This window comes from Coregonus lavaretus (assembly GCF_964263955.1).
Source record: "Coregonus lavaretus genome assembly, chromosome: 3".
In the NCBI taxonomy this organism is placed as follows: Eukaryota; Metazoa; Chordata; class Actinopteri; order Salmoniformes; family Salmonidae; genus Coregonus; species Coregonus lavaretus.
In genome coordinates, this window is record NC_139990.1 from 69,822,213 (window position 1) to 69,847,256 (window position 25,044).

The following is a 25,044-nucleotide window of genomic DNA, read 5'->3' on the forward strand; positions in this document are numbered from 1 at the left end:
GTCCTCTATTTTTAGGGCAGCCCCAATAGTCAGTGTGTAATTCTATTCCTGGGTACTGCACTGGTCCTCCACAGCGAAGTGAAATTCAATTATTTGTATTCATTGGGAACATTTAGTGCCCTGTGCTCATAGAAATCATTATGGTACACATTTCCCAACTGGGACAATCAAGTGATTGATTGGATCATACAACATCACATGGGGTTCATTGAAATAGATAACTGAATTTGATTAGGTTTATTTTAGCCATTGAAGACTGTATTTGAGTAAATCCGTAAATGTAAATAATCAAAACGTAAGCCTACTGGAACCTTGAGATTCACAGAGAGCCACTAGAAGTTAAATTGGTACTAAAATGAGTTGGGCCCTCCCTTTCTTCCTCCTTCCCCCCTCTCTCTCCTCCAGGTGAGATCTGTGGCTTCCGGGTGCACAATGGGCCCTCAGGATCCAGTTCGGTCCAGTTTGAGGCGGTGGTTCTGGACCGCTCGACAGGGGAGGGCCTGATCCGTTCTAAAGAGCCCCTTGACTGTGAGAGCCAGCGGGAGCACAGCTTCACCATCCAGGCCTATGACTGTGGAGAGGGCCCCGATGGAGCCAACAGCAAGAAGTCCCACAAGTGAGACACTACATTGCCCAGAAGGTCAAATAGGTTTAATGGATAGGGTTGTTGTCAGAGGTTATACTGGTTAGTGTAGTTTGGAAAATGATTAACCCTTGAGTATTTGTCAATGCTATGCTTGATCAATACATTACTATATTACAATGCAGTTATGTATGTATTGACCTCTCTTCCTTCATCTTTATCACGCTCTTTACTTTTCTCCTATTTCTCTCTCTCTCTCTCTCTCTCTCTCTCTCTCTCTCTCTCTCTCTTTCTCTCTCGCTCTCTCTCTCGCTCTCTCTCTTTCTTTCTCACTCTTTCTCTCTCGCTCACTCTCTCTCTTTCTCTCTCTCTCTCTCTCTCTCTCTCTCTCTCTCTCTCTCTCTCTCTCTCTCAGAGCCACGGTGCATGTACGTGTGAACGACGTAAACGAGTTCTCCCCAGTGTTCGTGGAGCGTCGCTACGAGGCCTCCGTCCCAGAAGGCCGTCTGTTTGACCGCATCGTGCGCGTGGAGGCCCTCGATGCAGACTGCTCTCCGCAGTACAGCCAGATCTGCTTCTACGACATCATCACCCCCAATGTTCCCTTTGTCATCGATAACGATGGTGAGAACTACAGCTACCACAATAGAGCTGGGCTTTACAGTAGTTTTGGCTACTTTACCAGAGCCATATATTTAGAATATGTTTATCTAAATATATGGCTCTGGTCTTTACATTTTGGTTATTTGATTCATATACTATAAAAGTGAATGTAATGTGTGAGTTGACATCTTGTCACCAATGAAAACAACAGTTCGCATGGTGATGACTACCAATCTGTAAAATACTAGTTAATTTCCCTGTTCAATTTTGATTGTCTCCAGCTGGTCTTGTTGCTATGTGCGTTGCTAGAGAATGACCAGTCCCTTAAGTAGTCACTCACTCACTCACTCCTCCACCAGCCTAAGTCATTTCCAAATATCTTGCTCACCCACATTGCAGCTTTTATGCAATAGCATTCCTTTTGTACCACAATGAATAGATTTGAAGCATGTTTTGCTGTAAGAAACGCAGTTTGACTACCGCCTTCACAGGTAGATAGTCCTAGCTTTTAGAAAACATACAGTATGTGTGTGTGGGTAGTAGTTGTGTAAGCAAAGCTACCGCATCAACATTGCTAGGGCAGGTTTCTTTGAACAGAGCCCAGAGGACAATAGGTTCAGGGGGTTAGGCCCTAGTGTAGTGTTTCTGTTGTTCTTGTAGGCACGCTTCCTCTGAGGAGAAGGCTTTGATTTCAGTTTGCAAGACTCCCATTGACGGGCTACTGGTGGGAGATCGATAGCAGGCATTTTGTAATATGACAACAGCAGAGGGGGAGGCAGATTGTCTCAGGAGTCAGGTTTTTACCATGACTTTGCACAATTGGCAGTGACTGGGGAGGAGGTTGTGGGGGATGAGAAGTTCCTTTTAATATATGGGTCAGGCTGCTGGGCCCAGATGAAGCACAGATACTTTTTGTTTCAGCCCGGGCGGTTTAAATGCTCTAGTATTGTCATTGTCTCTCTCTCGCTCTCTCTCTCTCTCTCTCTCTCTCCCACTCTACCTCTATATTTCTCTTTCATCCCTCCCTTTCGCACAGTCTTTCTTTCTCCCCTGTCTCTCATTGTCAGGGGCCTGTCGTGCAGGTTCCGTCAACCATATCTTTGTTACATTCTCTCTTTGTCTCTAGATATAAGAAGAAACCATCTTTATTCATACTTATCGTTCTCTCTTCTCTCTCCCTCCCTTGTCGTTGCCTTTTCCGTTTGAATATACTGCAGTGAACAATTTTGGAGTGTCTGCTGTGTGTGCGCGTAGGTGTGGGTGAGAGGGTGTATAAGAGCGCATACTTTTCATGCTGAGCTTGTGAGTGAATGAATGAGTGAGTGAGTGAGTGAGTGACTGAGTTTGTATTGTACTTTACATAACTCTCTCTCCCGCTCTCCTTTCCTCTCCTCCCATCTCCTAGGTAACATTAAGAACACAGAGCCATTGGATTCGAAGCGCCAGCGCGTCCACACCTTCTGGGTGACCGCGTTCGACTGTGGCAAGAACCGCGCTCAGGCCGACGCCCAGGTCGTCGTCACGGTCAAACCGTCCTGCAAACCCGGCTGGATCAGTAATCAATCATCCTCATTATTCACGACTTCTTCATCTGTCTTCTCAGTGGTAGTGTGGAATGGACCTATTCCCTATGTAGTGTACTACTTTTGAACAGAGCCCTATGGGCCCTGGTCAAAAGTAGTGCACTACAGTTTATGGAGAATAGGGTGTAATTTGGGTCACAGGCTGTATCTTTGTTGGAACTGCATTAGTGTCTGAAATGATACTGTAGCATATAGGTTGTATTTTGCAGACTTCAATTGAGAAAATGGTGATAAACAAAGATGATAATGCTACTTGATAACTTAATTGGTGGGAATGGTCAAAGAGACACAATTTACCTTTGCCTTTAGAGCATAATTATCATAACATGAATGACTCAACAACACAGAATTTTTGTACAGTGCATTCGGAAAGTATTCACACCCCTTAACTTTTTCCACATTTTGTTATGTTACACCCTTATTCTAAAATTGATTAAATGTTTTTTTTCCCCTCATCAATCTACACACAATACCCCATAATGACAAAGCAAAAACAGGTTTTTAGACATTTTTGCAAATGTATTACAAATAAAAAACGGAAATATCACATTTACAACAATATTTAGACCCTTTACTCAGTAATTGTTTAAGCACCTTTGGCAGCAATTACAGCCTTGAGTCTTCTTGGTAGTGGCGATTTTAGCATGTAAATCCTGGTGGGGCAAACTCCCCCAAAAAATTTTTTTATGCATGCCAGCAAAGCCACTACACAACACAACACTAAACAATACATTAATTGTACTATAACGGTGACAAACGGTGCCAACAAACTGTAGGGCCAACATAAAGCTGTCCCAACAGCAGAGCTTTCTTTTCAGCACCATGTAGTGAATCAACAAGGTTGAATCATGACGTCAGTGATCTTCAGGTCGGAGCTCTAGAAAGAGGCCCGAGTTCCCGACTTCGAATTCCGAGTTGGATGACCGTTCAAAACGTATTTTCCCAGTCGGAGCTAGTTTCTTTCCGAGTTCCCAGTTGCCTTGAACTCACTGAAGATTTCCCAGTTCCGAGTTTTCAGTGTTACAGGAGGGGGTCGCAGTTCCGGAGCGACCCACTAGGTGTCATCCTCCGACAACCTTAGGCACTTCCTCACTCACAGTCGGGACTAATCATCATCCTATTGGTGTCACCTGTGTATTTATGCCCTCACTTCCCTGTGTTCCCTTGCTCAGTTTTCACTGCTAGTTTCTACTAGTTTCTGTCCAGCAGTACTACTCAGTGTCTGATCGGAGACCTATGTACAGGTACTTGAGAAGTTTTCTCCCTGTTTCGTTATTTGTTTCAGTCTTAGGTAGTATTTCGTATTTTGGCTGTCAGCCGGTTTTTGGAGACTTATTTGCTCCACCTTTCTTTTATCGTGATAAGTCCGTTATTTAGTATTTTGGCTTCGGGACCACCAGTAAAGATCCTTGTTTCACCATCTTTGCCTACTGCCTACTGTATATCCTGCACCGCACCTAGGTCACACCTCACCCCAACCCTTACATTCCAGTTGTTTTGAATGTGGCATAAATCATGCTGGATTGACAGCATGGCCAATGTATTCAACCTTTTCTGGCCCATGGTGTTGCATGTGAATGTTTAACCTTTTAAGCTTGGAAAAGAGACCCTTAAACCCAGACTTGGACCACACACCCACTCCACTGAATAGCAGGTTTGTGATTGCTTTGCAACGCTTGCAGTTAGACACTGATTCCTTCCAAACCACTCATTGTTGAATTTGCGATTTCCAACTTGTTGTGTAATGTTTATATCCAATGGCCGATGAGCACCGATACATTTTATCTATAATTTATCTTCATATGACAAGGATTGAAAAGGATTTGCCAGTAGATTGTCGACTTGATTCAGGATGATGACTGCTTGTCTAGCTTGCTAGCTAAGATTTTGAAAGGATGATGTTGACATGATCAGTCCAATCAAAGCTACGGAAGATATAACGTGATTTGACGTCATTTTATCTGTGGCCAATGACCTTGAGCCTTCTTGGATGGGCAATTATAATGTAAATCTATGGCAGCACCCAAGGGGCTTGAATTTTCGAGCTCTCCCCGTAGATTTTGCGGTGACGTAGTGTCCCCATGAATGACAGAACACTGAGCCAATCACAGCGCAACTAAAGAACATTACCAATACCTACGCTCTGTATTTTCCGCTGGCTACCCCACCACCACAGAAACCCACTCCTGCGTTGTCTTGGCTGTGTGCTTAGGGTCATTGTCCTGTTGGAAGGTGAACCTTCGCCCCAGTCTGAGGTCCTGAGCGCTCTGGAGCAGGTTTTCATCAAGGATCTCTCTGTACTTTGCTCCGTTCATCTTTCCCTCGATCCTGACTAGTCTCCCAGTCCCTGTCGCCGAAAAACATCCCCACAGCATGATGCTGCCACCACCATGCTTCATCGTAGGGATAGTGCCAGGTTTCCTCCAGACGTGACACTTGGCATTCAGGCCAAAGAGTTCAATCTTGGTTTCATCAGACCAGAGAATCTTGTTTCTCATGGTCTGAGAGTCCTTTAGGTGGCTTTTGCCAAACTCCAAGCAGCCTGTGCCTTTTACTGAGGAGTGGCTTCCGTCTGGCCACTCTACCATAAAGGCCTGATTGGTGGAGTGCTGCAGAGATGGTTGTCCTTCTGGAAGGTTCTCCCATCTCCACAGAGGAACTCTGGAGCTCTGTTAGAGTGACGATCGGGTTCTTGGTCACCTCCCTGACCAAGACCCTTCTCCCCCGATTGCTCAGTTTAGCCGGGCGGCCAGCTCTAGGAAGAGTCTTGGTGGTTCCAAACTTCTTCCATTTAAGAATGATGGAGGCCACTGTGTTTTTGGGGACCTTCAATGCTGCAGAAATGTTTTGGTACCCTTCCCCAGATCTGTGCCTTGACACAATCCTGTCTCGGAGCTCTACGGACAATTCCTTCGACCTTATGGCTTGGTTTTTGCTCTGACATGAACTGTCAACTGTGGGACCTTATATAGACCGGTTTGTGCCTTTCCAAATCGTGTCCAATCAATTGAATTTACCACAGGTGGACTCCAATCAAGTTGTAGAAACATCTCAAGGATGATAAATGGAAACAGTATGCACCTGAGCTCAATTTCGAGTCTCATAGCAAAGGGTCTGAATACTTTTTTTTTTGTTGTTGTTTTTTTTATTATTTGCACACATTTTCTTAAACCTGTTTTTGCTTTGTCATTATGGGGTATTGTGTGTAGATTGATGAGGAACATTTGTAATTTAATTCATTTTTTAATAAGGCTGAAAATGTCAAGGGGTCTGAATACTTTCCGAATGCACTGTATTTAGATGTTTTATTTTCTCTGTTGGTTTTCAGGCTGGTCGAAGCGGGTAGAGTATACCCCCGGGTCAGGCAGCATTCCCCTGTTCCCCAGTTTGCACCTGGAGACCTGCGAAGAGACTGTGTGGAACATCCAGGCCACCGTAGAGCTGCAGACTGGCCATATTGGGAAGGGCTGTGACCGGGACAGCTACTCAGACCGATCAGTACGCAGACTCTGTGGTGAGTGCTGCTTGAGTCTGGGCTATTCATGATGGACTCAATCTTTGGGATAATGTGTGACTTAAAATCTTCACACAAATATCAATGCATTAATTATTTGAAGATTGGAATGGAGCATGCTCAAGTCACATAGGTTTTAGCACTATTTGTCACATAAGCATAAAAAGACCACGCATTTGTGGCATTTGTGCATAAATGTAATAAAGTAATAGTCTTGCATTTCGGGAAAGTACAGGCCCTGATATTTATTGAGCTCACAATATCAGCTTACATTTAATGAGTCCAAAGGTCATTCAATTGGGTGTTTAGAGATAGTAAGTAGAGTAATGCAGCAACTTTGGAATGAGTCAAAAGGGGGGTTTGAACTCCCATCCTGAAACAAGCACACTAACCACAGAGATTCCCAAAAGATTCAATGCTTCTAAGGCCTTTACCAAGGCTAGGGTTGTACAGTATGTCATTCATGATTTCACTCCTGTCTCCTGTCTCACCAGGTGCTGTGAGAGGTGAAGTGGACTTACTCCCGCCCCCGTCCCCAGCAGCCAATTGGACCTCAGCCTTGCCCACCCTCCCTTCTTCTGATTCGTCCCTGGTGTTCTCCTTCAATGGCTCCACCCACATTGCCGTGGTTCCTGACTCTGTTGCCGCGGCCGTATCTGGAGACCATTTTACCCTCCAGCTGTGGATGCGAAGGGGTGGGATCAACACCCAGCCTCCGACTAATCAGGCCAGAGGAAACCGCAGGGAGGAGGAGACTATCGTCTGCAGTACTGTCAAGAATGGTCAGTCACAACTGTCAGTCAAAGTAAAACTACTTTAAAGTACTACTTAAGTCGTGTTTTGGGGTATCTGTACTTTACTTTACTATTTATATTTTTGACTACTTTTACTTCACTAAAAACATAATATACTTTTTACTCCATACATTTTTCCTGTCCCCCAAAAGTACTCATTACATTTTGAATGCTTAGCAGGACAGGAAAATTGTCAAATTCACGCACTTTACATACACCTTAGCCAAATACATTTTAACTAAGTTTTTCACAATTCCTGACATTTAATCCTAGTAAAAATTCCCTGTCTTAGGTCAGCTAGGATCACCACTTTATTTTAAGAATGTGAAATATCAAAATAATAGTAGAGAGAATGATTTATTTCAGCTTTTATTTCTTTCATCACATTCCCAGTGGGTCAGAAGTTTACATGCACTCAATTAGTATTTGGTAGCATTGCCTTTAAATTGTTTAACTTGGGTAAACGTTTCGGGTAGCCTTCCACAAGCGTTCCACAATAAGTTGGGTGAATTTTGGCCCATTCCTCCTGACAGAGCTGGTGTAACTGAGTCAGGTTTGTAGGCCTCCTTGCTCGCACACACTTTTTCAGTTCTGCCCACACATTTTCTATAGGATTCAGGTCAGGGCTTTGTGGTGGCCACTCCAATACCTTGACTTTGTTATCCTTAAGCCATTTTGCCACAACTTTGGAAGTATGCTTGGGGTCATTGTCCATTTGGAAGACCCATTTGCGACCAAGCTTTAACATTTTGACTGATGTCTTGAGATGTTGCTTCAATATATCCACATCATTTTCCTTCCTCATGATGCCATCTATTTTGTGAAATGCACCAGTCCCACCTGCAGCAAAGCACCCCCACAGCATGATGCTGCCACCCCCGTGCTTCACGGTTGGGATGGTGTTCTCCGGCTTGCAAGCACCACCTTTTTCCTCCAAACATAACAATGGTCATTATGGCCAAACAGTTCTATTTTTGTTTCATCAGACCAGAGGACATTTCTCCAAAAAGTACGATCTTTGTCACCATGTGCAGTTGCAAACCGTAGTCTGGCTTTTTTATGGTGGTTTTGGAGCAGTGGCTTCTTCCTTGCTGAGCGGCCTTTCAGGTTATGTCGATATAGGACTTGTTTTACTGTGGATATAGATACTTTTGTACCTGTTTCCGACTTCAACTGTATCAAGAGAACATCCCTGGTCATCCCTACTGCCGCTGATCTGGCGGACTCACTAAACACAAATGCTTCGTTTTCAAATTATGTCTGAGAGTTAGAGTGTGCCCCTGGCTATCCGTAAATGAACAAAAACAAGAAAATTGTGCCGTTTGGTTAATATAATCAATTGGAAATGATTTATACTTTTACGTTTGGTACTTAAGTATATATTTGCAATGACATTTACTTTTGATAATTAAGTATATTTGAAAGCAAGTACTTTTAGACTTTTACTCAAGTAGTATTTTACTGGGCGACTCACTTTTACTTTCTATCCGTTCACCTACTCTGCGTCTCACGAAGACACGGCGGTTGGAACCAAAAATCTCACATTTGGACTCATCAGACCAAAGGACTGATTTCCACCGGTCTAATGTCCTTTGCTCTTGTTTCTTGGCCCAAGCAAGTCTCTTCTTCTTATTGGTAGTGGTTTCTTTGCAGCAATTCGACCATGGGCCCATGTAGCTCAGTTGGTAGAGCATGGCGCTTGCAACGCCAGGGTTGTGGGTTCGATTCCCACTGGGGGCCAGTATAAAAAATAAATAAAATTATGCACTCACTAACTGTAAGTCGCTCTGGATAAGAGCGTCTGCTAAATGACCAAAATGTAAATGTAATGAAGGCCTGATTCACACAGTCTCCTCTGAACAGTTGATGTTGAGCTGTGTCTGTTACTTGAACTCTGTGAAGCATTTATTTGGGCTGCAATTTCTGAGGCAGGTAACTCTAATGAACTTATCCTCTGCAGCAGAGGTAACTCTGGGTCTTCCTTTCCTGTGGCGGTCCTCATGCGAGCCAGTTTCATCATATTGCTTGATGGTTTTTGTGACTGCACTTGAAGAAAGCTCTTGACATTTTCCGGATTGACTGACCTTCATGTCTTAAAGTAATGGACTGTCACTTCTCTTTGCTTATTTGAGCTGTTCTTGCCATAAAATGGACTTGGTCTTTTACCAAATAGGGCTATCTTCTGTATACCACCCCTACTTTGTCACAACACAACTGATTGGCTCAAATGCATTAAGAAGGAAATACATTCAGTAAATTAACTTTTAACAAGGCACACCTGTTAATTGAAATGCATTTCAGGTGACTACCTCATGAAGCTGGTTGAGAGAATGCCAAGAGTTTCTACAATGTAGAAAATAGTAAAAATAAAGAAAAACCCTTGAATGAGTAGGTGTTCTAAAACGTTTGACTGGTACTGTATTTTATTTTCTTCAGATTTTTCAGAGGGTGCTGCACCTCAGCACCCCTACTTCCCACGGCTATGTATACTGCACCTATATGGCTCTGCTTCAGTCTAATTCTATGAAGTCTATGGCAAGGAAATATGAAAAGCCTTTTTGCTGTGGGATGCACTGCCTGTGTCTCATATTCCATCTGCATGTTTTGTCTCAAATGCTGTTTTGTGTCTACTGACTGCCAATCTCCTCTCTCTGTTCCTCAGATGACTCCTTCTCCCACTACTCTCTCTCCGTTCACGGCTGCCGTCTCTCTCTCTTCTACTGGCCCGACGTCTCCGCTGCACGGCCCGTAAAATTCCTCTGGAAACTGGAGCAGGTACAATGGGAATGCTGCTGGATGAGGGTGGAACAGATTTTCTTCAATAAACAGTTGCTAGAAGGAGTGCTATAAGCCAAAGAGCCATTCAAAAAGGCCAACGCTCACTTGATGCCAGTTGCAATTGTATTGATTTATTTTTAAGACAACTGCATTAAGTAGGGTTAGAACCCAGGGCGCCTGATCCCAAGGCAGACTCGCTAGCTACAAGGGAAAGGGGATACCTAGTCAGTTGCACAACTGAATGTAAATGTAAATGAATGCATTCAACCTAAATGTGTCTTCCGCATTTAAGCCCAACCCCTCTGAATCAGAGAGGTGCGGGGGGCTACCTTAATCGACATCATCGGCACCCGGGGTTATTCAAACAAGCAACCTTTCGGTTACTGTCGCAATGCTCTAACCACTAGGCTAGGATATTTCCCTTGGAGGAGTTCGTAACTATGGGAATGCACAAGAAGCAGGGGGATTGGGAAGAATAGGATTTGAATGAGGGACAGAGGGGATAAGGGGATGGTAGGGTTGTATGGTTTTGGGAAGAGGTTGGAGGGGGAACTAAGTGGTTTTGGCTGGGGTTACTGGTCGCAGACAGCTTAAACTGGGTAGGATTATATAGGGCCAGGCTGATACAGATAAGATTAGGCAAATCCCTCTGTCTCTCTTTACCTCTTTATCTGTCTCTCTTCTGTGACAATAATTGTTACAGTGCTCAGTCTGTGGTCATGGGTAGTGTTCAGTAGAAACAAAAGGGATAAAACATTTAGATATTGTATGGGATAAATTCATGTAGCATATCTAGTAGATTTTTTAAAATAATGTTTTGTGTCTGCTGTACACAACCCAAGTGTTCAGCTGTTTCTTGACCTCTGACCTATCGTGTTTCCATGTCCTTCTTTCCTCGCTAGGTGTGTGACAGCGAGTGGCATCACCTGTCCCTCAGTGTCCAGTTCCCCTCTGTGACACTGTATGTGGATGGAGTCACCTTCGACCCCGCCCTCATCCACGACAACGGAGCTATACCCAACCCTGCCCCACGACAGCGACTGGTCATTGGCGCCTGCTGGGGTAACGATTGGTTTAACCAAAGACAGTACAATATGAAGATAGGCTAAAACTGCTTCTCCAATAGAAATCCCCGATCACACTTGTAGGCGATGTCATGGCGACGTTGGCTAGCTAAGCTCATGTGTAGAAACGCGTTATCGGGTCTAACAGTCGTCTGGCACCGAACTGCGCGAATCAAAGGCACTCCTTCGATATAAAGTTGTTTTTCACAAAAGTTCAAACGTTTCAGTTTGTCACTTTCACGAGTTTGGAGTAAAAACATGTTCAATTACTTAAGATATTGGCTCGAATCTAGGTTGCGTCTTTAGATTTCGAGAAAATAAACAACTAAGGTAGAATGTTTCACTTCTCTCATTGACTTCTCATACCCCAAACCCCGGCCTGGTCTGTTTGGTCTGTTTCGCAAGTGTTACCGGAAGTGTTGCGATGTTGCGCCTCTGGCTTTAGAAACTGTGGTTAAACCTTACACTGCAAAGAACGGTTAAACCTTACACTGCATTGAAGACCTTGTCAGCCAGTGAAGGATGCCTAAGTGGGGCCACACTTTACATTACAGAGGTCCTATACTAGAGTAACTAGCAGTTGGAAAACTAATAACATATTATTCTATAGACACCCTGGATTGATGCCTATGTAATGTAAAGTCTTGCTAATGAGTGGTAGTTGATGAGAACATGGCAAGGAAAAGATCACAATAATGTACCACAATAGACAGTGGAATATATTGCTTTGGCAATACATTTCTTGAATAGATTACAAGATTTCAAAAGAGCAACGCCTGCCCCAAAAATACATTTTGGGGAGTTGTCCCAGTTCACGTTCTTCTGCAAATGGAACAGTTCATAGAACCAAATGTTCCAGCACACCAATGAAAGCAACGCACAACACATGTGTGTCACACACACACACACACACACACACACACACACACACACACACACACACACACACACAAACGTACAGTACCTTGCAAAAGTATTCAGACCCCTTGGATTTCTTCAAATGTTATTGTGTTACAAAGTGGGACTCAAATGTATTTAATTATGTCAACAGTCTACACAAAATATTGTAACGTTAAAGTGGAAGAAAAATTCTAAAATGTTTTAAAGATTAATAGAAATGAAATAACTAAAATATAGTCGTTGCATAAGTATTCAGCTCCCTGAGTTCCTAATGTTTGGTATACTCAGTGTATAATTCACATCATAATTATTAACTTGACCATGCTTAAAGAGATATTCAATGTCTGATTTGTTATAGTTACCCATATACCAATCACTGCCCTTCTTTATGAGGCTTTCAAAAGCTTCCTGGTCTTTGTAATTCAATCTGTGCTTGAAATTCAATACTTGACTGAAGGACCATACAGATGTTGTATGTATGGGAGACAGAGGAAGGGTTAGTCATTCAAAAATCATGTCAACCTCTATTATTTCACAGTCCATGTAACTTATTATGTGATTTGTTAAGCCAAATTGTACTCTTAATTAGGCCAAGGGGCTGAATACTTATGCCACGACTATATTTTAGTTATACATTTTCTATTTATAAAAATAAAAATCTTCCACTTTCACTTGAGAGTATTTTGTGTAGATTGTTGACATAAATGACAATTAAATCCATTTTAATCCCACTTTGTAGCACAATAAAATGTGAAGAAATCCAAGGGGTCTGAATACTTTTGCAAGGCACTGTACACATACACACACGCCATCTGACACAGAAAAGCATGGCATTTCCCTCATTCACCTAATTATATGTATGTGAGATGCTCTGACTGCCTCTCCATACGCTATTAATATCACTGACTTATCAATTATTTAGGCTAACAGAACAACAGGCAGGCCAGACGGTTAGCCTGCCAGTTACACCAGCGCTAATCGCTAAAATGGGACACACTGTCTGCCAATTAGCACTGGAAATACACTCACACACACATTCATGGCTACTGCCTGTGTGGTAACCAGCTGCTGGGAGATAATGAGGGTATGAAACACCTTTGTCAGACTTACACGTTTATTTTCTATCTTCCTTCTTATTCTGTTATTTTACTCCTCATCACTCCTCTCTCTCATTCTCTTTTTCCACACCCCCTCTCTTGCTTATTTTGGTGAATTTATTCATACTATTTAATCCTTCCACAAGATATAGTCCCGACACAAATCTAGGGTTGCTACCCAAGCCGAGTGGTCGTTCGTTCTATCTGTCTTTTTGTTCTGTTTTTATGGACGCGATCCAGTCGTTCAGTCTTTTTGTTCTGTATCTATGGACGCGACCCAGTCGTTCGGTATTTTTGTTCTGTATCTATGGACATTCGTTCTAAATGTTCTATTGCCATACTGGCTGGCAACGTTCTTATCCCTTGCTTGCTAGCACGCCAACTACGGCTAACTTACATTCACGTCAAAAAGTGCAGCCAGAATAACAGCAACGTAGCCGCATTTGCATTTGTTTAAGTTGTTTTCTAGTGACATTTATTTGGATACATCCATAGGAATGAGCTAATGAGGCACGATTTCGCCTGGCATAGAAAATGTGCTTACTCGTCAGGACACTGTTGTTCAGAGGAGCTAGCCAACAACACAGCTAACACTATCACTTCAAACTGAAGCTGGAAAGACAGCAAACTAGCTGCACTTTGTTTCGTTTTACATTTTTTCAATTGACATTTATTTGTATATATCCATAAAAATGATGCCAGCTGATTTATGATTTCGACTGGCTGAGAAGAGCTGCCTGCCTGTATGTCTCATCCCGACTCCCGACACGTTCATTACTATGGGACAGCTGGAGATCGAATTTGAATATTGAAACAACGTTGCAAATGTCAGAGGGAGGCAGCAAGGTTTATACAAATCTCCGCTGAGGAAAACTAAATGTTAGTCTAAAAGAAATGTTACATAATGTCTAGATGCTTTTTATAATGGAGATCAAGTTTATAAATTGCTTGGCTGGACTGATGAGACAGTGGATTGCGTGGTCAGATGGAACAGAGTAAATAGGCATTTTAAGGTCATAGATTTAGCCTGTGGTAATTTGTGGAATAGACACCGGCTGGAATGCGGTTTTAACCAATCAGCATTCAGGATTAGACCCACCCGTTGTATAAATAATATTTTACAACAGCTGATGAAACTAACACTGTAAACGAGTAAAAAGAAATGATCAGTGTTATTTCCTGATAGTTGCTTTTTGAAAATACAATCTACACAGGACCTTCTAATCAGCAGGTTTGCATGGGCGGGAGTTTCGGCTTTCCATGGTTATATCACTATGCAGTAACTTGGTTAATAGACCAATAACAAATAGAGTTCCAAACCTCTCTGCCAACAGCTAGTTTTCAGTTTTCCCCTCCCCACTCAGACCACTCCCAGACATTTTTTTGTTGTTGCTAAAAATGATTCCCCCCCATTTTAATGGAAATCTATTACAGTAAGGTCCTTAATTGTTACCCAGAAATAATTTTATATAAAAACGACTGTATGGGGCCTTTAACCTTTCTTCTTTTCTCGCCACAGAGACAGAAGATAAACAGAAGGACATCCTTAACAACACCATCCCTGAGTGGAAAGACACGGGTGACTTCATTTGTTTTTAGAAGTGTGTGTGTGTGTCTGTGTGTGCGTGTCCGTGCATGCGCGTATATGTCTGTGTAAGCCTGTGTGTGGGTGTTCATCTGTTTGTGTGTGTTGACTGTGTTCATTTTGTTGCTGGTTCTTAGGGAAGTACGTGGGTGGTTACCGTGGCCTGTTGTCAGGGGTGACGGTGCGTCCAGGGAGTGTGGAGCCCCACAGTGTGGTGGAGTGTCTGTACGCCTGCAGGGAGGGGCTGGACTTTGGAGACCTGGAGACCTTGGGCTCAGGCATGAAGGTAACCTCACCCTACTGTAGAGGAGTCCTATAGATCACTGTCTCCAAAATGGTGGACAGTTTCACTTGGTTAAGGCTTAAGAGTGGGCTTTGACGACCATAATTTTTATTTTCTTCATCTAGAGGGTTTGATAGGTCATGGCACCCTAACGTTTTTTTAACCACTGCTATATGTCCTACTCAGATGATTGTTTACAAAGGGTTAGTTTCCCCCTGATGGATATGGAGTCTACTGCATAATATTTTTCTGTGCACGTTACAGTCAATCAAAACTGAAGTCCCAAAACGGTGGTACCGATGAAATACATAAAGAGAATACATAGCCAGAATTAACTATGTGTGTGACTATGAGGGGTGTGTGACCTCGGAGCATGAACTCTTGACCTTTGACCTTTTAGGTGCATGTGAACCCCAGTCAGTCTGTGCTGGTTCTGGAGGGTGATGACATTGAGAGCTTCAACAGGGCTGTGCAACAGGTCACCTACAGGAACTCTCTCCGCTTCGCCACCCCTGGAGTCAGGCCACTCAAACTGACCACCTCCCTCAGGTACACGCACACACTCACACACACACACACAGAGGCCTAAGTGATCTCGCTCTCCGAGGCCGACGTGAGTAAGGTCTTTAATCAGGTCAACTTGTCGCAAGGCGGAGCCGGACATTTCCAGGGCGTATTCTCAGAGCATGCGCAGAACAGATGGCAGGCATATTCACGGTCATTTTCAGCCTCTCCTTGTCCCAGTCTCTAATCCCCACATGTCTTAAGCTGATCACCATCATTCCTGTTCGCAAGAACTCTAAGGCTTCATGCCACAATGTCTACCATCCTGTAGAACGCCATCATCCCAGACACCCTAGACCCACTCCAATTTGCATACTGCCCCAACAGATCCATAGATGACGCAATCTCAATTGCACTCCACACTGCCCTTACCCACTTAAGAGGAATACCTATGTGAGAATGCTGTTCATTGACTACAGCTCAGCGTTCAACACCATTGTCCCCTCCAAGCTCGAAACCAAGCTTAGGACCCTGGGACTGAACACCTCCTTCTGCAACTGGATCCTGGACTTCCTGACGGGCTGACCCCAGGTGGTGAGGGTAGGCAACATCACCTCCGCCACACTGACCCTCAACACGGGGGCCCCTCAGGGGTGCGTGCTTAGTCCCCTCCTGTACTCCCTGTTCACCCACGATTATCCAACACCATTATCAAGTTTGCTAACAACACGGCGGTGGTAGGCCTGATCACCGGCGACGATGAGACAGCCTACAGGGAGGAGGTCAGTGGCCTAGCAGTGTGGTGCCGGGACAACAACCTCTCCCTCAACGTCAGTAAGACCAAGGAGCTGATTGTGGACCCATCCACATCGACAGGGCTGCAGTGGAGCGGGTCGAGAGTGTCCGAATCACTAAGGACTTAAAATGGTCCACACACACGCTCACATTCGTGAAGAAGGTGCGACAGCACCTCTTCCCCCTCAGGAGGTTGAAAAGGTTTGGCATGGGCCCTCAAATCCTCAAAAAGTTATATAGCTGCACCATTGAGAGCATCTTGACTGGCTGCATCACTGCTTGGTATGGCAACCGCACCGCCCTCGATCGCATGGCGGTACAGAGGGTGGTGATGACAGCCCAGTACATCACTGGGGCCGAGCTCCCTGCCATCCAGGACCTCTATATCAGGCGGTGTTGTTAAATTGTTAAAGACTCCAGCCACCCAAGCCATAGACTGTTCTCTCTGCTTCCGCACGGCATCGGTACCGGTGCATCAAGTCTGACACCAACAGGCTCCTGAACAGCTTCTCTCCCCAAGCCAATAGCTAACAAAATGGCTACACGGACTATCTGAGTTGAGCCTTGTATTTTTATTTTTATTTTTTTTGCACTGTCTCTGCACACTCACAAGACTCAACACACCCATGCACACTGACACTCCAACACACACACACACACACACACACATACACTGACTTAATTTGCTCACACACATAACATGCACACACATTTATACTGACTACACGCAAACACACTCACATACAATCATCAAATACGCTGCTATCATATGTCCTGATTCCTAGTCACCTTACCCCTATACATATCTACCTCTATCACTACAGTATCTCTGCACATTGTAAATATGGTACTGGAACTGACCATGTATATAGTTTACTTTCTTGTGTTTTTCTTATTTTTATTTATTGTGTGTTTTTGTTCTACCTTATGTTATTTTTAGTACTACATTGATATTGATTACTGCATTGTTGGGTTTGGAGCTTGAAGGAAAGGCATTTCGCTGTACTTGTGCACGTGACATTAAAACTTGAAACTTTAACACACACAGGCACACACACTGACAGTGCTAGTGTACATAAACTAGAAATATGGGTTAAAAGAGGCAGCGCAGGTAAAACATAATGTCACAATGAATGCAGCAGTATTCCAGAGCTGTGGGTGCAGGTTTCCAGGACTGCTCAGTGGAAGAGAGCTATTCATTGGACATTGATCTCAATAAACATGGACTTTGGCTAGAGTAGTTGATAAGGAATGGTATGGCGTGAAAGAGCACGATGTTAAATGAATGACGTCATCCCAAACTGTCATTATAAACTGGGGGTATCTTATCTTTGACTTATGTTCTGGTCCGCAGTTACTTGTATCATATCTCTAAAGGCATTCATTCACCACAACCTATCCTCTCTGTGACAGAGTATTTCATCCATGGTGATGTAGCCTGGGGGCCAGTTTGTTTCTGCCTCGTTTTGGGTATTTTTCATTGTCTATCCATTGTTTAACAACATAAGATAATTGAAGGTCGTCAGGTACCCAGGCTAATGATGAATGAAATAATTTATTCATTCATTTATTCTAAGGTTCTTATACAACTTGGGGGAAGAACATGTAGACACCTTTTTTATTTACCTTTTATTTCAATCTTTGCACTGTCTCTATGCACACTCGCAGGGCCCTACACACACACACACTGTCACTCCAACACACAAACACTCACTCCATAATTTTCTCACTCACACATAATATGCACAGACATTTATGCTGACTCTACACACCTGCACACCCACTCACATACAAGCTGCTTCGACTCTGTTTATCTTCTCTCCTGTTGCCTAGTCCCCTTACCCTTATACATATCTACCGCCATCACTCCAGTATCCCTGCACATGTAAATATGGTATTGGATCTGACTTTTTAAATATTTCCTGTATATAGTATGCTTACTTACTTACTTTATTGTGTATTTCCTATTCTTATTTCTAGTAATACATTGTTATTGATTATTGCATTGTTGGGTTTTGAGTTTGCAAGAAAGGCATTTCACTGTACTTGTGCATGTGACATTAAAACTTGAAACTTTTACTCAGCAAATGTATCAGAGCACAAGGATATACTGGTATGTTGAAGGACATCATCCCTGTGCAAGGAGTGGAGCTTGATTTGCAGCTGATATTTGAGTCCCGGTCTTTTGCTCGACCAGTTAATCTAGCCTTGGGTAACAGGAAGCACGGTTGAAGCATCTAATCTTGAAACAGTTTATTTTCATGCCACAGTGTATCGCACATTGTATTCACTTCATGGATAACCAGAAAAATGTTTTCTATTTTTGGGTTAATGCACCATATAGGCCTACACGGGTCCTTTTTTATCCACTTTGTCGATTTAAATATTTATGCACGTTGTGAAGTGCATGTAGGTCCTACCTATCTATGTTCTTTAGTATCTGTTCCATCTGATCTATCACAGGAAGTGATGCAACAACAGACAATCCTCATTATCTTACCCTGTGGAGTAGAGTTACATAAATAGCTGTGTTTAATGTTGTGTTTTTAAGATTAGTCGGATTTAAGGTACAACATTGATGTGGTGTTTTTATGCTTGTTTTGAGATCTGTTTTCGGGTCATGTGGATTTTTTTGCTTGTGTTCTTAAGATTAGTCCGATTCCAGGTCAGGATGTTGTTTGCTTTTCTAGTGTGTTCTTCAGTATGATTCTCAGTTAGTAGTTGGAGGGGATGTTTTTTAATAGTGTTTAAAGATGAGACTGATTTGAGGTCAGCAGTTCCACCAGATGGCTGAACAGCAGGCCCTTGTGGAGAGTCAGATATAGCAGCTGCTCACTGAAACATTTACATTTTACATTTTAGTCATTTTAGCAGACGCTCTTATCCAGAGCAACTTACAGTTAGTGAGTGCATACATTTTTCATACTGGCCCCCGTGGGAAACGAACCCACAACCCTGGCGATGCAAACGCCATGCTCTACTAACTGAGCTACAGGGGACAGAGATAGTATTACTGCAGTTCCAACACTCACACACTAAACAACTCAAAGCACCACTTGAATCATAAATCAACTGCTGAATCGCCAAATAATAATACCATTTCAAAGTGCTTCTGAAAAGTGGCAGAATTAGTATCAGCTACTGTAGACACTGCATGCAATATAATATAGTCCAGGGTTTTATCAATCCTGGTCCTGGAAATCCACAGTGTGTGCAGGCTTTTGTCCTAGACCAACACTAACACACCTGATTTGGCTAATCATCAAGTCCTAAAACTGTTTACTTATAGAGAATAACTGGTACCCTATTTGCACCCCCCCCCCCCCCCCCCCCCCCACCATGTTCTCTCTCTCTCTCTCTCTTTCCTCTCTTCACCCTAGGTGTTTCAATGAGGAGAGTTGTCTTACCCTCAGGCAGTTGGAGGGCTACCTGGTGGTCCTTCAGCCTGACGCCCCTCAGATCTCCCTGTCTGGTGTGGGCCCCCACCTGGTCCGCCCCGCGCCTGAATTCGAGGGCCCACGTGGTGTACCCCTCTTCCCAGAGCTGAGGATCGTGTGCTCCCTGTCTCATGCTGTGAACACAGCCGCTCAGGGCATGGAGGGAGGAGGTGAGCCAGGAAAGAGCCCTTCCATGAATACTACAATGCGGGGGTAGAGACTAGTGCATTCCAATCACATCAATCTAATCGTTTTGAGAGCATTTTACCAGCATTTTATGTAGGAAGGAAACCTACTGCACACGGATTGATGCTTCTAAAAATAATTATGCGAGCACAACTGATTACATATGGACCATTGTCTGGTCTTTGCCACTTAGTGTGTTCAGTGTGTCGGAACACATTAAATCATCAATCAAACTGTGCATATTTTACTTAGATTCTACCCCAGATCTCAGCCTGTTTTCAATAGTCATACAGGGCTGAGGCATGGATCTCAAACTTACAGATCACTTGTTTTTCTTACACCTGAAACTATTTCCACTTACTAGCAGTGCTACTTAATTATATGTCTGCTGACACAGAATGTGACGTAAGATCTGTCTTTCTTCTAAATCAGATTTGAATTGGGCTACATGTTTCCTACCTCTAGATTGGTTGTTTTGCAACATGCGCAACTATGGGGCAAAACAGACTGGGTTGGCTTAGATTGTTGACAACATGTTAACTATATTCCGTCTCCAATGTTTATTGAAAACATAAATACATTTGCCCAATGAGCACTTGTTGTCTCTCAAATACATTGTTACAGTTGTTGGTTAGCTAGCTAGCGAATTAGAGCCATATTAGCATTGACATGAAATCAATCAAAACATCTAAAAAAAAGACACGGTATCAAGAAGAATAACAAGATGAACTAGCTGAAATGAGTCACTTACGATTCCCCACATGGCAGTTTTTTGTCATTGTTGGTAGCTATCTGGCCATCCAGAATCAACTCAGACTTCTGCCCTATTGAAGTGTGCACATCATCAGCTAATCCATCTATACATATATTCACCTCTGATCCAGCCCCCCTCCACCCATTAACTTCCCCCAATGTTTGTGTGCTTGAATACCAACTGAGACCACACAGACCCAGTACTATTATTAGATTTGCCTTGTGCATCTCCAAGTGAGAACCCTATGTATGTGTGCAACGGCTGTATATTGGAGAGGAAGCACACCACATCTGTGTTTGTCACCCGTTATGTGTGTATCTGTTATGAGGATGATGATGGTTATGTAACAAGAGCCACTTCCTGCATGGGGTCTGTTCAGGTCAGGACATAGTTGATAAAGCTGTGTAGCAACAGAGAAAATAGACTCTGCCAATGCTTTATCTGTGGCTCACTACCTAATCTATTATGTACTTTATTCTGTCTCTCCATAATGGGATAGTCCCTTCTTATCCACTTAATCCCCCCCCCGGCCCTAACCCGTTCCCTGCGTTCTCTCGTCCTTATCTGTATTTTATAAGATTGGGTAATCAGTCATTATAGTGCCGTTTCTTTTTTTTTATTGTTCCTCCTTTTAACTGTCTTCTTTCTGTCTCTCTCTGTCTTCCTTTTTTCTCTGCTTTGCTCTCTGCCTTTCCCCTCTTTTCATCTTTTGCCCTCCCTCTCTCCTCTCTCAATTCCTCATTCTCTCCTCCGTTCTTCTCTCTCCCCCCATGACCCCCAGCTCTGATGTCAGACGCCGTGGCCCACACTCTGGACGGCTGTGAGGTCCAACCCCTGGGGGAGGAGCTAAACCCAGAGAGGGAGGAGCTCCTGATGGACATGGATGCCCTGAGAGAGAGGGGTCTGGAGATAATCAACACCACTGCTTACATCGCTATCACAGGTACCGCTCATTTCCCCTATTCTGTTTTATTTTAAAGACCCACTTCAGCTATGTTTAAACTTTTCCCGTTGAAAAACGATATTCCAAGTATAAATACTTAAGGGTCAATTCAGCATGGTGTGATTAGTTGAGGTTTTGAAATGACACATAAGGCTATGTTGCGTATTGCATCGCACCTCTATCTCATGTTCACAAACTTTAGCATTTTATTTTCGTCTTACTGTTTCCTCAGTGTTGAAATGCCCCTAAACGTCCTACTCTCCACCTCTCATCATCTCTCTCTCTCTGTTAGGAGCTGAGTCCATCTCCGTGTATGAGGATGTCCTTCGGTCCGTCCGTTACCGGCTGGCTAAAGGCTCGGCCCGCTTTGAGAGGCGGTTCCGTCTGTCCTGCTCCGAGATGAATGGCAGATACACTAGCAACGAGCTCACACTGGAGGTAATTAATCTAACTGACCATAGAGGCCGTAATTAACCCAAAATTGGTTAGCAAATAAGCTTCAATGGGGTGTACAATACTGGGGCACTAGCTAAGTGGTTTTAACCTAGCATTTGGTGGGTAGAGAGAGAGCCCAGCATTAGTTCAGTTAGTAAGAGGTTCTGTGACAAGGCTTCTTTTCTTATTTTTTCACTCACACACTCTCTGTCCATCCATATATTCATCCATCCTTGCTCTCAGGTGAACTTCCTGCACTCCCTGGACAGTCTGTACCACCCGTCTCACCTCCTGGCCTCCCAACAGCAGTTCCTTCACCCGTCTCACCACTCTGGGGAGCTGAGCGGACACACCCTGCCTAACCCCCACCACAACTCAGGTTTATACACACTTCATTTACCACAGTATTAATGTTGTCCTTTTTCGCTTGATTTACCTTTTACAGGAGAACTATGCTCTATATTCCTGAGTACATCCGTTTTGCTCAATGTTAAATCCAGACACATAAAAACAGATAGATGAAGGTGTCTCTATACCATCTCCTTTTATTTCTATTGGGAAATCCCCTATCCACTCTCAAAATAGAGATGAAAAATACACATTTTACAACGTTCACAGGTTCATTTTCACCACAAGATGGCAGTGTCACTGACATCAATGACAGGATGGTGGCTGTAAGGTTCATATAAAAATCTTATTTTCCACTGACAGTGGTGCCAGGAGCGGCCACAGTCATCATCATGGTGTGCGTGGGCTTCCTGGTTATCATGGTGATACTGGGAGTGTTTCGAATCCGCTCCATCCACCGCCGTGGTGAGGGCGCCAGGGGAGGGTCTAAGGAGGATAGCGGCCAATGGGATGACTCTGCCCTCACCATCATCGTCAACCCCATGGAGGTAAAGCTCTATCCGTGTTTTTGTGGAATAGAATATATTTTTATTTATTTCAGTGTGGAAGTTTTGAGTTTGGTTTAAGAGTAGAGACGATTCTAATGATTATTTTATCCCCTTTCTCTTCGTCTCGCTCACTCTCACTCTCTCTCTCAGTCCTATGAGTCTCGTATGGGCATCTCAGCCGACACCGAAGGTGAGGGGGAGGAGGACGAGGAAGTGGTAGAGTCGCCCGATGACGCCAATGACGACCAGCGAATCATCATCATCAAGAAAGAGGGCAGAGACAGCAACCCCCGTCGCTACTAAGCCAATCGCCTCGCTCTCTCTGGAAGCACCCATTACTATGGAAACCACAAAACGTCTCGCCACTCACACACTCTTCTCAACGCGTTTAAATATCGAAAACTGCTGACACCTCTAGTCTATGGAATGTAAACTCAACAACACAACGCACAACAACGCACACTGTATTACCGCAACACCACAGCACCATTAGTGATCTATAGCCAATAACAGAGCATTAAATCTTTCACCAGGTAAATGTTCTACAGCACAATATATACAGTATACTCTAATCGCCTGACCAAAACAACCAACAAAAATTGTATGTGGTGCACTAATTCCTAACTCACAGGGAATCGACATTGTCCTGGAAGTCTGAATGACACAGGCCAGACCGTGGCTACAACTTAGTTGTAAAGTTAAGATTGTATATGTTTTACTATCTCTATATCACACTTCAGACACCTTTGCCAACCACACAAAATGAGTATTGAAGCAATCGATTCACACACAGCCTTGTGTAGGTCCCTCACACATAGACACAAGCCCTGATCCTGACGCTATCCCACACACCTCTAGATTTAATCTAGTCGTTTTTTTACATACTCTGTATGACGTGCTTCATATACTGTATGTGATGTGCTAAATTAGATAAAATAAATTGTTCACGCAAAAGTGTACATTTTCAGAACTTTCCTTTTGTCAGGGTAGACTTTTAAATGTAAAATCGTATTGGTTGGTAGAACCCTTTCATTGTAAGGTTTTACAAGACAACCAAACAAGCTGCCGATAAGGGCATAGAGTAACCTTGTGATGTCACTCTGTGACCTCTGACCCTTACCACAACCCCAGTGACCCCCACCACACCATTGCACTCTCACCACCCACCGCTCTCGTAACAACCTCACTACAACAACGACACACACACCACAACACCCGCTGTATCCAGAATGTCAGCTCAGCTTGGGCAGTTTTGATTGTATTACATTTTCTGTACATACAATTATTGATATTATTGTTATTGCAGTCAACGCTTGCTCTCTGTCTGTACTCTTAAAGAGGGAGCTGCATATACATATTATTTATTACCAATTATATTGTTTTATCATTTGACCAACTATTGTATATTTCTAAGGTTACACCATCAGAATACGGAGTAATAATAATAATAATAGTAGTGGTAATAAGGATGATGATTCCTGGCTTGATGAGTGTATTCATTTGTGTGTTGAATTGTTGTAATTAAAAATATTGTTCATATCTGAATCACAGTAAATGGAGGGCACATTGTGATAAATAGCTACTCTGTCACCTCTCTCACCTTTCTCTCTCATACCTTCCTTCTTTCACACCTCCCTAGAATATTCTCAAATCGTTCTCTTTTCCTTATCTCCTCTTTCCCTCTTGTCTTTTTCTTTTCATGCCGGTCCCCACCATCTCTTTGGTTTATTGAATGTACCACCTCCCTCCATCCCTCCTTCACCCTTCCCCCCTCTGTGTTTATTGCTGTCTGTCTGTGTGTCAATGTGCAATGATAAACCTGTCAGTAAATAAAGCCTGTTGTTTTTCAGTGTAATATTAAGAATGGAATAAAAATTACATTAATTACTTATATTATTACTATGGTTACTATTGGGACATTAACTGTAATTATTGATACAATGATAACATGGATTATGAAGATTATTGCTATTGATAACTGTCTGAAAACATTTCAAAGTTCATAATAAAACACTCTGATGACGTCTAAATGCTGCCTGTTTTTAAAGCAAATAATCAATTTAAAAAGATTTCACTATCACTACCATCTTCTGAGTACTTTTTGGATGGTCTCAGAGAATACATAAATTCCTTGGTAAAAACCTACATATTTCAGGAATAACCAGATTATATTTTCGTTCCTCTCCTGAGATAATGAGAATTTGGGTTTTTGAGTTTGAGACAGAAAAATATGTTGGCACAAAGCAGGACAAATTTGTTGGACTTTGCGTTCATTCATACCTTGCGCAATAAGATACGCAAACCTTGCTG

General features: G+C 43.1%; 1 protein-coding gene across 1 annotated transcript in view; it reads left to right on the forward strand.

The window, feature by feature from the left end:
* The window catches only part of LOC311125701 (calsyntenin-3-like), a 32,299-nt gene extending 7,538 nt beyond the window's left edge, over window positions 1–24,761 (forward strand). The window contains 17 exon segments of the mRNA XM_084158431.1: window positions 406–616; window positions 999–1,207; window positions 2,592–2,741; window positions 6,098–6,283; window positions 6,778–7,073; window positions 7,075–7,078; window positions 9,740–9,852; window positions 10,758–10,917; window positions 14,436–14,495; window positions 14,639–14,787; window positions 15,185–15,333; window positions 19,464–19,690; window positions 21,242–21,403; window positions 21,696–21,841; window positions 22,082–22,217; window positions 22,550–22,734; window positions 22,885–24,761. Coding sequence (XP_084014557.1) covers window positions 406–616; window positions 999–1,207; window positions 2,592–2,741; window positions 6,098–6,283; window positions 6,778–7,073; window positions 7,075–7,078; window positions 9,740–9,852; window positions 10,758–10,917; window positions 14,436–14,495; window positions 14,639–14,787; window positions 15,185–15,333; window positions 19,464–19,690; window positions 21,242–21,403; window positions 21,696–21,841; window positions 22,082–22,217; window positions 22,550–22,734; window positions 22,885–23,037 — 2,696 coding nt within the window. The 3' untranslated portion in view covers window positions 23,038–24,761.
* The last annotated feature ends 283 nt before the right edge of the window (window positions 24,762–25,044 follow it).